Source organism: Octodon degus, unplaced genomic scaffold (genome assembly GCF_000260255.1).
Source record: "Octodon degus isolate 3935 unplaced genomic scaffold, OctDeg1.0 scaffold00025, whole genome shotgun sequence".
NCBI lineage: Eukaryota > Metazoa > Chordata > Mammalia > Rodentia > Octodontidae > Octodon > Octodon degus.
In genome coordinates this window covers 13,704,345-13,721,032 of record NW_004524601.1, presented here as the reverse complement: position 1 = coordinate 13,721,032, position 16,688 = coordinate 13,704,345, and the positions used below count along the sequence as shown (strand labels likewise).

At 47.0% G+C, this 16,688-nt stretch overlaps 1 protein-coding gene across 1 annotated transcript in view; it reads left to right on the top strand.

Moving 5' to 3' along the window:
* The first annotated feature begins 6 nt into the window (after positions 1–6).
* Itgav (integrin subunit alpha V) overlaps positions 7–16,688 on the top strand; it is a 103,701-nt gene continuing 87,019 nt past the window's right edge. Inside the window, exons 1-2 of the mRNA XM_023712338.1 lie at positions 7–185; positions 10,985–11,115. Coding sequence (XP_023568106.1) covers positions 7–185; positions 10,985–11,115 — 310 coding nt within the window. The remainder of the gene's footprint in view (positions 186–10,984; positions 11,116–16,688) is intronic.

The following is a 16,688-nucleotide window of genomic DNA, read 5'->3' as shown; positions in this document are numbered from 1 at the left end:
CCCGCCATGGCCCCGCCGCGCGCCCGCGCGCTCCTCCGGCTGCTGCCGCCGCTGCTGCTGCTGCTGCGCGCTGCGCCACCCGGCGGCGCCTTCAACCTGGACGCCGAGAGCCCCACCGAGTACGCCGGCCCCGAAGGCAGCTACTTCGGCTTCGCCGTGGACTTCTTCGCGCCCAGCGCGTCCTCGTAAGTGGCCGCGCGTGGAACCGAGCCGGGAGCGGCGCGATCGGGACCCGGGGTCCGCGCGCCCAGCCCCCCGGGCGCCCTCGGGGGACTCTCCGACCCTGATGGGCGCCCGGGGGACCCCGGCCTCCGGGCCGGCGGGGAGGGCGCAGAGCGGTCCGCGGGCGGCGCCGGGCCTGGGCTCCCGCTGCGACACTCGGCGAGTCGCCTGTGTCCCTGCGCGGCGCCCCCCGTGGGGCCCCTGTTCCCGGGATCGCGGGGAGCGCCTGGGCTGTAGGTCGCCCAAACTGTAGGGTTGGGGGCCCAGGGGCGACTTCTAGTCGTCCACATCCCACCTGCGGGCGAGCGTCAGGACCAGAAAGTCCTGATCGCTGTCAAAGTAAAAGTTTCTCGCCCTTGGCCAGGGCTGACCCGGGTTCCCCTCCCCACCCCCACGGCACGGTAGGAGCCCTGCTTCATCAGCGTCCGCGGGATGCTTTCGTGATGTTTACATCTGGCCGTCCAGCGGGAAGCTGTTCTCGCCCCCATCTAAGCGCTTCCGACATGGTCTCTGGTTGTTGTATATTTTCTGGGATGTGCGGAGGAGGCGCACGGAATAATTTTGATGGTCAGGACTTGGACCGGACCGCGTTTCCAATACACAAATGCTGGATGGGAGGCGAATCTAAATATTTTTTTGATGATGCCAGGACATTCTGCAGGGTTCGTTCTCTTGGCAGCCACCTTCACAGCGACGCACAGTGTAGATGCAGCGAGTGGAAACTAGCTCTGGCTTTCTGTAGCAAAATTTGTTATTTGCACTACAGCGCTTCCTGTGAGACCTGAGCTCGGATTTTCCAAAGTGATAGATGGAATCACTAACTGCGGGAAGCATTTATAAGCTTCATTAATTTGTGTGTGTGTGTGTGTGTGTGTGTGTGTGTGTGTGTGTTGCTAGGGTTCAACCCAGGAATACCAAGCATCTGCTTGACCCAGCCCCTCTAGTTAATCATTTTAGTTCGCTTTAACATTTTAAAATTTTGTTTCCAGGTATTTTTAAGTGTATGCCTTTTTAGAATAGAATATCTTAGTTGCTTCCAAGGGTGTATTTTTAGATTTCATTTGTACAGTGATTCTAATAACTGTGAAAGCATATTACCTGTTTCGTGAAGAGTTAACATGTAATTGCTTCCAAGGTGACAGATACAATGTTTTGGAAATGTTACTGCTCATTGTTGAATCCCTCAGAGTTTAACATAAGAATACACAAAAAGTTTTATAAAGGGGCTGGGGCTGGGGTCACCAGGACTGAACCCAGGCTCTCATTATTGACTATATGCCCAGCCCTTCTTCAATTTTTTGTTTTGAGACAGAAATTCATAAGTTGCTAAATTCATAAGTTGTTCAGTCTGGGCTCGAACTTGGCATCCTCCTGCATCAGTTTGCAGGAGTGCTGAGATTATAGGTGTGCAACACCGCATCCCTTGTACATGTTTACATACTTGCAACTGTTTTTACCATAAAAAGTGCAGTACTGTTGAACTAGTATCGATATTTGCTGCAGTGGAGTATAATAAGCACGTGGCTGATTTTAGACCTATCATGTAGTTATGATTGTTAACTACTCATCTGTGACCTCTCATGTTATAATATTTTAAAATATTCATCAGCAACTTTGTTATTAATAGATTAGAGAGCTCCAGGTATAGCCTGATTTAAAAACACAGAAGCCAACTCTGAGTTGTTTTTTAAGCAAAATGTCTAAACAAATGTTTCTACTTAGGATTTTTTTTTTTAGAGTAAACAAAGCTTAACGTAAAAAGTATGTTGATTTTGTCAAAAGGCACCTTTAAATTTAGCAATTTTTGGAATCCAAGGTATATGGGATGTCATTACTCTGTTGTGAGTTGGGTGTGTTGTGGTTGTTGTGTGGTGTTGTCATAAACTTATAAATGAAAACAAAAATGTGTTTGGTGGTCAGTAGTTCCATTCCTTAGTAGAGAATGAGTGAGGCAGCCACAGCTTGAAGCCAGCTCTTGTTTCTTAAAGTAATCAAGTACCTTGAGCAAAGTGCAGCATCATTTTAAGGCTCATTTTTCTGGTTACAGAGAATTTTTAAATTTTGGTCATATCATGGTGAAAAATGAATAGATCACTGTTTATTAAACAGGAGAGAAAATCACATACTAAGCAAAAATGTGAAAATAGTTCCTCAAAATAGCACTCTAGAAGTCAGTCTTAGGTTTGCAGTCACAATTGGCAAAGATGGTGATCTAAAATTATGAAAAAAGGGCCGGCCAGATAGCTCAGCAGACTGAAGTACCTGCTTAGGCAGAGCGCAGTGGCTGGGGTTCCATCCCCAGCGTGCTGTGCCAGCCTGCCCCACCGTGCCAGCCCCGCCGTGGGGCACATTGAGACAGTGATTAAGACTGGACATGGTGGCGAGTGCCTGTAATCCCAGTGCTTGGGAGGCTGAAAACACGAGGATCACCATGAGTCCAATCTGTGTAGTGAGACCCTGCAGACCCTGTACTAAGTACATAGAAAAAGATTATGAAAAATACAAAGTTAGCCCCCCATGTCATTTCTTCTAGAAACATTAATTGATGAGAACCATATTGTTCAAATGGCATGTTTAAATGTTGTGCAGGGGCTAGGGAGATGGCTCAGTGGAATAAGTGCTTGCCTGGCAAGCACAAGGGCCTGAGTTCAATCCCTGTTTCCATCAAAAAAAAAAAAAGTAAACGTGCAAAGGCCAGGAAGTAGTCATGTTTTTCTTGTAGAAAATAATTTGGTAAATTAAAACATTGCATATTAGGTTAATAATAACGATACTGTATTTTGGTAAAACTCTTTCATAGTCTGTGAGCTGCACGTAACTCTTTTCATCCTAGAGCACAGGCCGGGGAGATGGCTCAGTGGAATAAGCACTTCCCAGGCAAGTGCAAGGGCCTCAGTTCAATGCCTAGTTCCGCCAAAAAAAAAAAAAAAAAAACCACTAACAAATGAAAATGCATCCATAAAAAAGGTTAGTACACACATCCTAGAGCACAGGTCCCAGAGGATGGTTGGGGGGGACTGATCTGTTCATCCTTACAGATGGGAAAATCCAGGCCGAAGAGGTTGTTGGCCTTTAGTGTTGGAGCACTTTGCTGTGCAGAGAGGCGAGGAGGTGTCCTAGTCACTTTCCTGTCTTTGGGATGCCAGACCTGACACCCGCAGTGTAAGGAAGGAAAGGTTTCGCTCAGCCTGTAGAGGTTTCTGTCCCAGCTGGTGGGCTCCAAGGCAGGGTGGCACGGCACAGTGGGTGTGTCGGGGAGGGCTGTGCCGACCTGGCGTCCAGGAAGCGGGGAGTGAGTCAGGGGAGGGGCGGGGAGGGACATGCAGCCTTCCTGGTCAAGTCCACAGTGATGCGCCTCTTCCAACCAGACCGCACTCCTAACAGCAAGCCAGCTGTAAGCCCCCATAATTCAGTCACCTTCCAAAGGCACTGCCCATGATGGCCTAAGGCTTTAGGGGGACATGTGGCGCATTTCCCCACAACTGCATTGAGTCCATCTCTAAGAGTTGCCAGAGTTCTAATAGCTCTAGCAAAGGCTGCCAAGTTTAACTCGAGTATCTCCTCTGAGGGCCAGCCAGATAGCTCAGCAGACTAAAGCACCTGCTTAGGCAGACACAGGGACTGGGGATTGATCTCTGGTGTGCCCTGAGATGACATCAGCCTGGGCATGATGGTGCAAGTGCCTGTAATCTCAGCGCTTGGGAGGCTGAAAACAGGAGGATTGCTATGAGTAGGATCTGTGTAGTGAGACCCTGTAGATTCTGTGCTAAACACATTTAAACAAAAACAAAAAACAAACAAAAAAAAAACCTCCTCTGAGACTCAAGAAAAACTCTTACCTGTGAGCCTCTATAAAAAGAAAAAAGAAAATTAAACACTTTCAATAGACAATGGCACATGGTAAACGTGCCCATTCCAAAAGGAGGAATAGAGCATAGAAATAAATTGGACCAAAGCAAGATGAAACCCAGAAAGATAAACATTAAATTCCACTTAGAGCACCCAGGATGAGGTGGTTAGAGAGAGTTTGGCCAGCGTTTCCTGTGACATTCCTGGTGGCTCCAGGCCTCAGGGCTTCTCTCCTGCTGGCTTCCCTCCCTGCCTGAAGCTGTCCTCAAACATTCCATGCTCCAGGCTCCCCCTACTTGCTGGGCTCTCCAGGGTGCTTTTGGTTTCATATCCTGACCCGGGATTTCACCACTTGCCTTTTCCCCATTAGGGACAAGTAAGTGTAGGTTTGGTTTGTTTTTTTCTCCCTACAGTACAAATGTCAAACACAAGGGTGGGCATGGGTGAGTTTGCAAAGATTGTTTTGAATCACCCCTTGTTTTCACACTGTGGCCTTCTGAAATCTGGGTGGAAGCCTTTCGGATCCACAAATTCTTCATGCAGCAAGCCTATATAACCAGCACCAGCAGTGCCAAGGTCTGCTGCCTGCTTGAGGGGCAGTTGGGTTTCTTGTATAATGTCTGTAGAAGTCTCTTAAGTGCCTGAAGTCAGAGTAGAGTACTAAGAACTGAACCCTGGGGAACAAATTCTCCAGATACCCTTTCTCCAGTGTGGTGTATGCGTGGACTCCCCCCCCCCCAAAAAAAAAAAAAAAAAGAAAACCTTTCACTTTTGTAATGTTGAGCCTGTAAAGAATGAGGCCTTGTGGCTTACTTATCTGCCCTTAGGCAGTTTCTTCTATTGTGCTTTTTTTTTTTTTTTTTTTTTTTCTATTGTGCTTTTTGAAGTATTTGGCTTCTTAAATGCTAATTCTTATGCAACAAAGCTCGCCTGTGCTTTATCTTTGCAGGCCCTAATTTATCAGTTCCTGTCTGTCTGGTGAAACTCAAAACTTTCCAAAAGAAGTTTTTGCTTCTGAATATCAGTACAAACCTGGTTAAAGAGGGCAGGCAGTACCCATGCTAGGTACTCAACAGTGGGCTGCCTTGAAATTTCCTTCAGAAGGTAAATTACCAAGGGCTTTTAAAGATCTAGTCTACCTATGCACAGGATAAATAAACAAGCAGTGAAATCTACCCTTTCTTGGGTAAGACACTCTTGGTTACGTCCTCCTTAAATGTCTTACGTGTTTTGCTTGTTTAACACTTTCTGTATTCATTTGTCACAATGTTTCGTGAGCTAATCAGGCCCTTAGGCTCAACAGACACTGGGCTGAATAAGCACCTTCCCTATCAGCCCCTCTTTCAGATGAGCTTGTCTGCTACAGGTACCTTGTGGGCACCGAGTTCTGAGTTTGCCTGTAATTCAGAAAACAAAGGTACTTATTCCTCATATCTGCAAAGGTTTTTAAGGCTGAAATTAAAAAACTGCTACCTTAAAAAAAAAAGAAGGTAAATTAGTCCACTACCCTTAATTGTAGTCTCCTGAAGAGTCTCAGGATATGAGCTAAATATAGACAAAGCATGACACACATGGCATGAAATCCATGCAGTCTGTGCTCCCCCAAAAACCTCCTGGGGCTGGTCTCTAACATCTGTGCTTTTTTTTTTTTTTTTTTTAAAAATGTATTTTGTACAGGGTCTCTCTCCACAGCTCAGACTCGTCATGATCCTTCTCCTGCTTTCAGCCTCCTCAGCCCTGGGATTACAGGCGTGTGCCACCACTTGTGGACTTGGTAGCTGGCTAGATGAGCCTGGGGGTGGGGCTGGTGCGCCTGTGGTGTCTGGGATAGAACCCCAGATCCCTGTGCTTTGCTAAGCAGGTGCTTAGTCTGCTGAGCTATCTCACCGGCCCACCATCTGCGTTTTTTAATCATTAATCCAGAACCTCCCATCAAACTGCACTGACGGGATTCCCACGCTGCTTCTCCATTGGGTATCTCCACAACTTCCACATTCCCCTAGAACCAGTTCCAATGACATCTGAACCACATGGTCAGGTAGTCACAGCCGTGACTGTGTACCAAACTTGGTTGCAGTTACATCCTTCACTGCTGGGCAAAATACATAACACTGGCCATGAGAGGAATGGGAGGTTTATTTGGGCTCATGTTTCAGTCTATAGTCTTCTAACTCCTTAACACAACGGCCTGACTGAGGGGATGGCAGAGGCATGGAGGCCCAGAAGCAGAGTCAGGGGAAGACGGGCAAAGGCGGTAGCCGCTTCCGCCGAGGGCCATGGCAGCCGCCTCTTCCGTCTCTGTAACAGCCACTCGGGTCCCTTCACCTTCCAGGGCCCTCCAGTGTGCTTTAGGTTGATGGCAGGAGGCTTTAGAGGGACAGCTAGCTGCAAACCATAACACAAACTGGGAACAATTACAGGTTAGCATTCCATGCCTTTTTTTCTGTAAGCATTAATTTTTGGGGACTACTTTGTTAAACGGGCGTAAACATTGAAGAGAGGGTGAAGGCCAAGGACGAGTCACGTTCGTGTGGAAGGTAATTAGGGAGAGGAAAAATTTGCTCGCGTGGTTGATTATAACACTGATAGTGTTTTTACATTGGTAAACATCTTCCAGACCTGCGGAGCTCTGTCACTCACACCTCATGTCCCCGGGGCTGCAGGGGATGTTGGTCTTCCATTCTCAGAGCTGGGAAAAGAGGCCAGAGCGGTCACCTCCAGGGATTTTGGTAGGTTACTGAGAAGTTGGGGTCAGAAAGTGTGAGAAACTGAAATCTCACTTCCTATCTCCCAATATTACATTATAAAGGAAAATAATCTATTTATATATTCTCCAACTACTGTGTTATATAGTTCCTGTTTTATACACACATAGCTATAATGAATAACATATATTATTATTATTATTATTTTTTTTTTTAATAACCCTGACCCTGGATTTAAGTGCTTGCCTTTTCCCTCATTGGGGAAAAGTATAGGTTTGGTTTGAGTTTGTTCTCCTTACAGGACAGAAGCTTGAGACAAGGGTGGGTGCTTTGCCAGCGTCCTTTTGCTTCTTCCCGTGTCCTCAGCCCTAACATGGCATCACCTGGGAAGGATCCTCCTCTTCCCCCGGGCCTGGAATTGAGCCCAGGGCCTTGACCCCGGGCTACATCCTCACCCTTTTGTAGTTCTTTAAAAAAGATGTCCAGGCTTGTCTTGGGTTTGTGGTCCTCTCTCAGCCTCCCCAGAGGTGAGATCCGGGTATGCACTGCCATGCCCAGCTTTGGAAATGTCTCTGTATTACACTGTCCCCTCAGCTGTGTCTCAGATCTGGAAGCAGGCCTTACCTCAGTAGTCCATGGCATATGCGTCATTTCATCTTGACTACTACATCTTAACTTTTGACTAAAAATGAACTCTTTCACCGAGAGATGTCAGGTGCACCTTCAGTTTCTATTAAAAGTGCCTTCATTTTCTCTGTTGCCCTGGAAATAATTTCATATTCCTCCCTCTCATTTTCTATTTTACTTCTTCTCTCCTGCTGTGCTCCTCCAGGATTACTCAGTGCTTAGTCACCATGTGAAGTGTTCTGAAATCCTCCCTACTGAAGGATTTCTTTCCACTTTGCAACCTCCCAGTCTCAGCCCCCGGTCATCAGAGGTGTGACCTGGTCGCGCACTTCCCCTCTAATCCCTTGGCCTCTCGGACCTGCCAAGCCTCTTATGTTTCCACTGGCTTTATATTTTGGAAACACCCGTTTTGATCCCGAGATTCAACTGCTGCCAACCTTTCCTTGGCAAGACCTCCATTGCCAGAGAGAAAGCCCAGACTGCTTAAACAGGTTAAGGCCCCTTGCGCTCTGTCTTGCACTGTGTGGATTTTGTTAGGGTTCACGTTCTATTTTTCCTTTCATCTTTGAAAAGTGATGCCAGGCACTTTTCATAAAATGCGGTGCAGCTCTGTCTGCATTAGTTGATTTTTCTCATCGTAGGTAATGTGCATGTAGATTATTGTCTTTATTTAGAAAGCAAACCTTAGTTTAAGCCTGAGGAAGCCCACACATGGGTAGGAGGTTAGAGAAGGGAAAATGTACCGAATTTGTAGCAAGGGCTTCTGCTGTACATCATGTGCCTGCTAAGTCAGTAACTTTTTTCTTAAAGGAGAGTAAACCTGAAACTGGAATTGCAGCTCCGAAGTAACATTTGACACTATTTTCTGCTCGCTTCATTTTCTCTGTCCCTGCACATTTCCTTCAGAAGTTCTTTCGGTCAAGGTTCGCTGGTTGCAGAGAGTCAGCCAAGTAGATGCAACCTGCTTTATCTTGGAAAGGGCCCTGCTGGAAGCGGCCAAGTAACTGAGTTCATGTGGAGGGGTTGACAAACGTGCTTGTCACTGTTTGGCCAGCCGCCTGCCCTTGCTCTGGAGCTACGGTCACTGTCCCTGCAGCTGTGGCCTTGGAGCCAGGAGAGGATGGTGCGAAGGGCACTCACTGGCTGCTTCCCTGCGCTCCTTCCGTCCCACACTCCAGCCTGCCTTTCCTCTCCTCTCCCCCTTCCCTCCCTTCTCGCTCCAGCTTCCTCCACCCCTTCTTCTGTACCCCTCGCCCCCTCACCTTGAACATCTCTTGACGTGGGACTTAGTGGCTTCCTCCACTGGCTTGTGGAGTGTGTAGCTCTTAACCCAAACGGTTTCCTCTTGTCAGTGTTGCTGGGATTGCAAATATTTATTCCTGGTGTGTGACTTTTCTTACTTGAATTAAGCTGCCATACCCACATCCTTAGAAGAACTTCTAAGGAACAATTATTTGGGTTTTTTTTACAAAGCATTTCATTATCAGGCTTTTTTTTTTTTTTTCGTAGTGTGTTTTGCTATTTATGGCCCTTGCCTTTCAGACAGCGTTCCTGACCACCTAGCACCTTTTATTCATTGCAAATATTTTTTAGCACATAGCTCTCCCTTAGGACTTTCACATATGTCTAAGGTAACTTTTACTTTCTCCCCCTTGCCACATTTCTCTTCAGAAACTCACTTCAGTAGTTCTCACCTGCCTGGTGTTTAGGCCTCGCTCCATATGGTGCACGCATTCCACCTGTGTCCCTGTGCTTCTCCTGACCAGGCTGCAGGCCGAGGCCTGAAGGCATGCAGGGTTCAGTGCCACATACCTCTTCACCCTGCTTCCTGCCTGCTGGGAAGCCGCAGCCTGGCCAGGGTTCCTGTGTCTGGGTGCCAGCAGAGGTGGGTTCCTTCGGAGACCCTCTGCCGCGCCCTTTGTCTGTCTTTGCCCAAAGCTGTCCCCTAATAACTTCCCATGTCCGCCCTCCAGTGCCAAGCAAAAGAGGTCCACAGGCAAGTAGAGTTGTTCCTAAGGCGGTTGTGGGAGGGCAGCTTATGTGGATGGAGTGAGTGTTGGAGGCTGCCTGGGAGAGGAGAAGTCAGCAGGGCAGGAAGGGGACTCACTCTCCAGCTGGTTGATGAGGGTGACCCGAGCTGGTGAACTTCGTTGCTGCTCTCCTGTCCCCTTCTCCTGAGTTGCTGTCTATGGCACTCCATAGGGACGGTGGGGTTTCTTCTGAGTTTCACAAAAAGGGAAAATCTCCCGGGGATTTCTTTTGCTGGAAGAATGTGAGCGTAGTTCAGTGTTCAGTGAAACGAGGTGGTGGTGTGATAGCGTTGATTTGGCGGCATCTGCATAGAGACGTCCTGACGCGGTGTCCTTAGAGCCCTGGCTGCGACTTGGGTGTCTCAGTGACTATCAGAACCCACTGCGACTGTTCCTGGGGTGTCCTCTGCCCTCCACATGCTCCTCCCATCCAGGCATCCAGGACAAAACAGCACGGGCCATGGTGGCACGCACATGTCGCCCAGCACTCAGGAGGCTGAGGCAGGAGGATCACCAGGAGTGCAAGGCCAGCCTGCACTACATAGCGAGACCCTGTTTGAAAAACAAAACACTGACACCCGAAAATGAACATACCCACAGTGTCTTCCTGAGTCACCCCTTCCTCCTGTGCCAAGTCCCCGCCACTCTGCCCTTCCTTCTCCTCCTTGATTCCCCAGGCCACCCTTGCTTGGCAGGCCATGGTTGCCTCCTGGGGTTGTGGCTTTTGCTCTCCTAGTTTCATGTTCTCTGCTTTCCTGCAGGACGTGGGACGGAGTTTCCTAAGGCTTCAGATGCACTGTGGGTAAAAGCTAGCCCTGACCCCCTTGCTCTCCCGGCTCCCAGGGTTATTCTGTGCCCTGCTCAGCCTCGCTGTCAGCAGCCCCACCTGTTCCCCAGGATTCCTGTCCTCCCTCACCTTCTGTGCAGCCCAGGTGCTTTGGCACAGGCCTGTAATCTCAGCAACTTGGGAGGCTGAGGCAGGAGGATCACAAGTTCAAGGCCAGCCTGGGCAACTAAACTAGGCCCCACCTCAAAATAGAAATATGTGATGGATGTCAAAAGAGTAACACAAGCCAAACAAAGCTTCCCAGGTTCTGTCATTTAAAAATGTCCTTTGTTGAGACATGCGACGTACAATAAACAATGAATTTAAAGCATACAAGTTGAACAGCATACCTATTGAAATGACTATAACTCCGAAATTAAAATGTTTTCAGGGTGAATAAGCTATGCTAAATAATGTATATGTGAGAGATTGCCAAATGAATAAAGAAAATTCCACCCTCACTGAACGGTTTTTTGAAGGCATTTTTGCATAATATTGGATTTTTCATGTGTGTTTGCTTTCGAGACGGGGTCTCTCTATGTTGCTCAGGCTGGCCTTGAAATCACAGTGATCTTCCTGCCTCAGCCTCCTAAGTTCTAAGGTGACAGACCTGCGTCCCCATGCCCAGCTTATTTGAGGATATTAAGAGAATGATTGTTGGCCCTCAGTCATCGTATATGCTTCTGCTATGTTGTTTACAGTCTTTCTGTGCCTTTGTATTTTAGCAGGATGTTTGTTCTAGTGGGTGCCCCCAAAGCCAACACCACCCAGCCAGGCATCGTGGAAGGAGGGCAGGTCCTCAAATGTGATTGGTTCTCCGGCCGCCGCTGCCAGCCAATCGAGTTCGACTCAACAGGTGAGCCTGATTGTAGTGGTCTAGTCTCTAGCGGTACATTTGATTTTTCAACAAAAGTAATGATGTGATAATAAAACGAGGAGAGTCACCCCGGGACCTCAGGGAAAATTATGTAGGCACATGATTTATATGATTTTCCTACTTTCCTAGTGTGTGAAAAAAGTATTAAAAATACAGTGTTTCCGTTGTTGCCCAGGACTTCCGGTCCAGACTGGAAGTGCCAACGGGTAGCAGTTGGGCACAATCCACTGAGAAAAGAGAGCCCTCGAACACAGTAGGGCTTTTGCCCAATTCTTTCTGAGCTAAACTGCAGCCTCGCTCGCCGGCCACTCTAGCAGACTGACTCCTTAATTAGGAAAACCTCCCAGACCATGGTGTGCTGCAAAACACAGCTGAGGAGGCTTCGTGGTCAGTACATGGAAGCGATTGGAAAGAGGCAAGACCCTTTAAGAAAGCTCTTCAAACTCAATGCAAACTCAAAGGGCATTGTACGCCATGCTTCCAGTAAGGGTCGTTTGAACTTTAGGGACAGATTTCAGTGGTAGTCAGGACTGTGATGAAAAGGAGAAAAACAGCTGAAGGAAGATGAGACATAATTGAAGTTTTATATTTACATCAATAGATTAGGATATAAACCTGGATACAATTATGTTCGTGCATTAATATATACTTGTGAAAGCTTAGAAAATCTTCAGAGGGTTAAATATCTCTTTTAGTTTAATAGTCTTATAAAAGTTTTTGATGATTACAGAGTACTTTGGGATAACTGTGCAAAATTAATCATTTTTCGTGGTGCTGTTGCCTACTAGTTCTGTAATACATTGTTTCTGAGAATTAAAATGTCATCAAAGCAGGAGTGAGGCCAGCTGCTCAGAGGAGCTGGGTCACAGGGCTTTTGGTTCTGTTTTGGTTTTTTTTCCTTATGAAATTCTCTACCCTAAACTGTGTTGTGTTTTTTTTTTTTTCCGCTTATGGTCAATCCTGGGAAAACCTGAAGAGTTGGTAGTCAAGCTCAGTTTTTTTCTTTTCTTTTCTTTTTTTTTGGCGGAACCGGGGATTGAACTCAGGCCCTTGCACTTGCCAGGGAAGCGCTTATTCCACTGAGCCATCTCCCCGGCCCCTCAAGCTCCTTTTAACACAGGGCAGCAATATCTACTCTTCAGATCACTCTAGGTCAGAGATTTGTCTTGTATCAAAGTGTGAATCCTATTAAGATGACATGTACTTACTTATCTGTGTGTGGAAATCTTCCGGGAGGTTTTGGTTTTCAGTGTATGACAAAATAATTTATTGCTGATCTTAAAAAAAAAATCAAAAAACAAAACACATGCTCTGGGTGGTTTTGTGCTTTGTTGAAAAACATCATCCGTACCTGTCATAGCAAATTTCAGTCATCCCATAAGTGTGTCTAGTGAAGAAAAGAGATCTCTTGTACCAAACTGCTCCGTGGTAGTTGCTTCTAAGAGTGATTTTATCCTTCTAGGATGAAAGTTTTTATACATGTATGCATCCTTAGAAAAAAAGCAATTAACAAGTTGAAACATTCTAAGTAAGTAGGTGCTGTGCTGCCAGGGATCCCCTCTTCCACGGCCCATGAACATCTAGTAGGTCTTTCCATATGGACCAAAACTGAGGATGTACCTGTATTGGGTAAATCACTGACAGTGTTATGTGTATATATGTGCCTAATTTTTTTAACACACATTTCCTGTCTACTATGTATGGATTGTTCCCAGTCTTTTGTTATTTTAAGCACTGGTAAAGTGAAGTTTTATGCACTGGTATTTGTATAAATGGCAAATGCTTTTGTGTGATAAAGCTGTAGTAGGGGACTTGGGGTTAAAATTATGTATATTTAAAATTTTGTTTTTGAAAATTATTCACATGCCCTCGATTATGTTTTCTTATACTTGGGCTGACACCATTTATCACCATATTTTAAAAATATTATTAATACATGTTTGTAATACTGTTCAGGCCTGTGTGTAGAGGTCCCCACAGTCCTCATGCAGGCCAAGGTGGGGCTTTTTGGAGGTGACTGGATCTAGAGTGTGGGGCTGGGATTCAGGGTATGTGAGTAGTAAGTTAGTCCACTGATCGTTTGGCATAGTTCTGGGAGTGAGTAGGATGTAAAGGGACAGAAAAGAAGCTGCAATTAGGGGCCAGGGAGATAACTCAGTGGAATAAGTGCTTCCCTGGCAAGCTCAAGGGCCTGAGTTCAATCCCCAGTTCTGCAAAAGAAGGAGGAGGAGGAGAAGCTGCTATGGCACTTGGGGGGGGGGGGGGGGGGAGGGGAGGGGAGAGCTGCGATGGCACTTACAGCTTGCTGCTTTCTGCCTGCCCTGCTTTGCCATGTGCTGTTTCTCCGCTGTGCCTCCCTGCCTTGGAGCCCGCTAACTGTGGACTGAAATACCTACAAACTGAGCCACAATAAACCTTTCCTCCTTTACCTTTGGGTGTTGGGTATTTTGTGTCAGCAACAAGCAAAGTAACGCAAGTACATTAATTGTGGGGAAATTGGAACACATACACGACACACCTCAATTCTTTTTCTTCTCTCCCTTTCTTTCTACCTGCCGTTTTTTTCCCCCCCAGCATCAGATTCATTTGTCTTATAAGTGCTTATGAAGTTAATTACCATACGTGGAGATAAACAGGTCTAAAAACACATAAGACACTTGCACTAAGTCAAGGTGCATCTTCAGATGTTCATACTACATTACAATAACACCTTTTTCTTTCTTTTCCTCTGGTTTGCCTTTTATTTTGCATTTTATTTATATATTGGACGTCTTGTATAAGAGAAGCCATGAGATGTTTAATCTTGTGTATTTGATTTACTTCACTTAACAGTATAATCTTGAGGATATTGAAAAATATATTGTTAGGGCCAGCCAGATAGCTCAGCAGATTAAAGTGCCTGCTTAGGCAGGCACTGGTAGCAGGGTTCGATCCATCCTCTCCTCATCCCTGGACTGCCCGCACCACATGCTGTGCTGGCCCTTCCCCCAGGGCATGCTGAGACTGCGATTGAGACTGGGTGTGGTGGTGCAGATTTGTAATCCCAGTGCTTGGGAGGCTGAAAACAGGAGGATCACTATGAGTCTGATCTGTGTAGTGAGACCCTGTAGGTCTTGTACTAAATATAAGTGTGTGTGTGTTATTTGTGTTAGTACATGGTATCAGTACTTAATGATTATATTCATTGTAAGGAGTTAGTATATGACTTTTTTTTTTTTTCAATTTTGTGGGAGAAGTAACCTTTGTTATATTAATTTGCATTCTTTCTCATTAACAGTAAGATCTTTGAGTGTATCTGACAGCCATAGGTGTTCCTTGCCCTGTGGGCTATTTTCAGTGTGTCTGGGCTTATTTTATATTGATTGTGAGTTTTAGAAACTGTGTCTCAGTGGAGGACTTGCTAACCTTTCAGACTTAGGATCTGTAGTCATGTGTGACACTGACTCAGCCAGCGAGTCACAGTGCAGCCGCTTCCTCTCCGTTGTGGCCAGCGTCCCAGTCCCAGTCACCCTTGTCTCCCACCTGGACTGCCGCCCTGGATTTCTGAATTAGTCAGGGCCCAGCCAGGAACGAGGCCGCACGGTGGAGTCGGGGTGGTGGTGGCAGGAGCCTGACTGTTTTCAGGACTGCAGGGTCTTGAGCCTGGCACTCCAGGCCTGCAGGGGGAGAAGTTGGCAGGACTCTGGGATGGGGGACAAGGTGGAGAGACCAGGGGAGAGGTGCGGGGCTGTGTCAGGACAGCAGCCCTCCAACACGACAGGAGGGACAAGCAGGGTGTGTTACTCAGCTTGCTGTGGCTGAGACAGAATGCCAAGGTAATCGGCTTTATGGCAGAAAAGACTTTTCAGAGGTGGCCCTGCAGGCTGGCCACTGAGGTGCATGCATCAGCTCCAGGCGGGACACGGCCTGTCAGCCTTCATCACCCTCTCCTGGGTTCAGTGGGTCTCTCGCCTGGGTGGCCTCATCTTTCAGGAATGTGCTCTCCCCAGATGCCCATTGGGTTGCCTGTCTGTCCATCTGTGACATTTGCTTGTCGTTGCCTTCTCAGCAGTGCTCTGGCCGTCTTACTTAAAACTGCGCTCCTCTCCTCATCCCTTGCTTCCCCTCTCCTCTCCACTTTGTTTTTCTCTGTAGCACTTACTTACTACTGAAGAAAATAAATTATATAAAGGGCTGGCCATGGCCCGGGAGATGGTTCAGTAGAATAAGCACTTCCCTGGCAGGTACAAGGGCCTGAGTTCAATCCCCGGTTCTGCAAAAAAAAAAAAAAAAAAAAAAAAAAAGAAAAAAAAGAAAGGGTTGGTCAGATAGCTCAGCAGATTAAAGCACCTGCTTAGGCAGATGCCAGGATGGGGTTTGGTCCCCAGTGTGCCATGCTGGCCCCACCCCTGGACCACACTGAGACCTCGGCTGAGACCCGGCGTGGTGGCATGCACCTGCAATCCCGCACTTGGGAGGCTGAACACAGGAGGATCACTACGATTCCTTTCTGTGTAGTGAGATCCTATAGACCTTGCACTAAATACATAAAAAAAGAAATTCTTTCTCAGTATATGTTATCCATGAGGACAGCTTTTGTTTTGTTTTTGTGTGTTTTATTCACTACTAAACCTCCAGGACTTAGAATAATGCCTGGTGTCTGGCGAACATGGCTGCCTGTGAGCCAGACAGGTGAGTGAGCACATAAACTGCACAAAGTATTTGTATCAGGAAAAATATAAAGTCCTTAAGTTCCATCTAGCTGTCCCCCTGTCTGCCTGGCCATCTGCCTGTCCACCCTTCCTCCCATCCATTTCTCTGTTCGTTCCCTTCCTTGTTAGATACTGTGGATACCCGTTACGACAGCATAATGAAATGTAAGCTAGACAATACACACAGAGTTACAAAAGTAGAAAACTAAGAGTCCACTATTGGTAAATGCTTATCAAATTCCCACCTTTGCTGAGTGCTGTGGTGCATGCCTATATCCCTCTGGGAGGCTGAGGCAGGAGGAGTACAAGTTTGAGCTCCCCCAGAGCAACTCAGTGACTTAGCAAGACCTTGTCTCAGAATAAAACAAAAAATGGGAATGTAGCACAGTGTCACGGCCCTGGGTTCAGTCCCAGAGACAAAGCAAGACCCTATATTATTCTATAAGACAACTTGAACTTCCTTGAACTTTTTTCTTCTGATTTGCTGGGGACCCGAGTAACTCAGTGGCTAAGAAGCCCTGCTTGTCCTCCAGTGCCCTGCCGTGCAGATTGCATCTTGGGGAAAACATCCATAGACCCAGCACATGGTGGGGACACTGTGGCTTGGGGTTCCTGTATAGGGCGACTTGTAGCTGGCATTTGCTTTGCGGAAACTCAGAAAGACAGGGCCTTGTTGCCAACATCCCAGCCCCAGTCAGAGTTGTGGAGAGCAATACTTTCCCGTTAGGCAGGAGGTTTGAGGCCAAGGCCACTTGTGTCACAGGTGTTATTCTGCGCTTCTGAGATGTCCCTTGGCAGGGCTGGAGCGGAGCCCTGGCAGCTGTGTGTGCTGCAGTAGGGCAGGGCAGGGGCAGGGGCAGG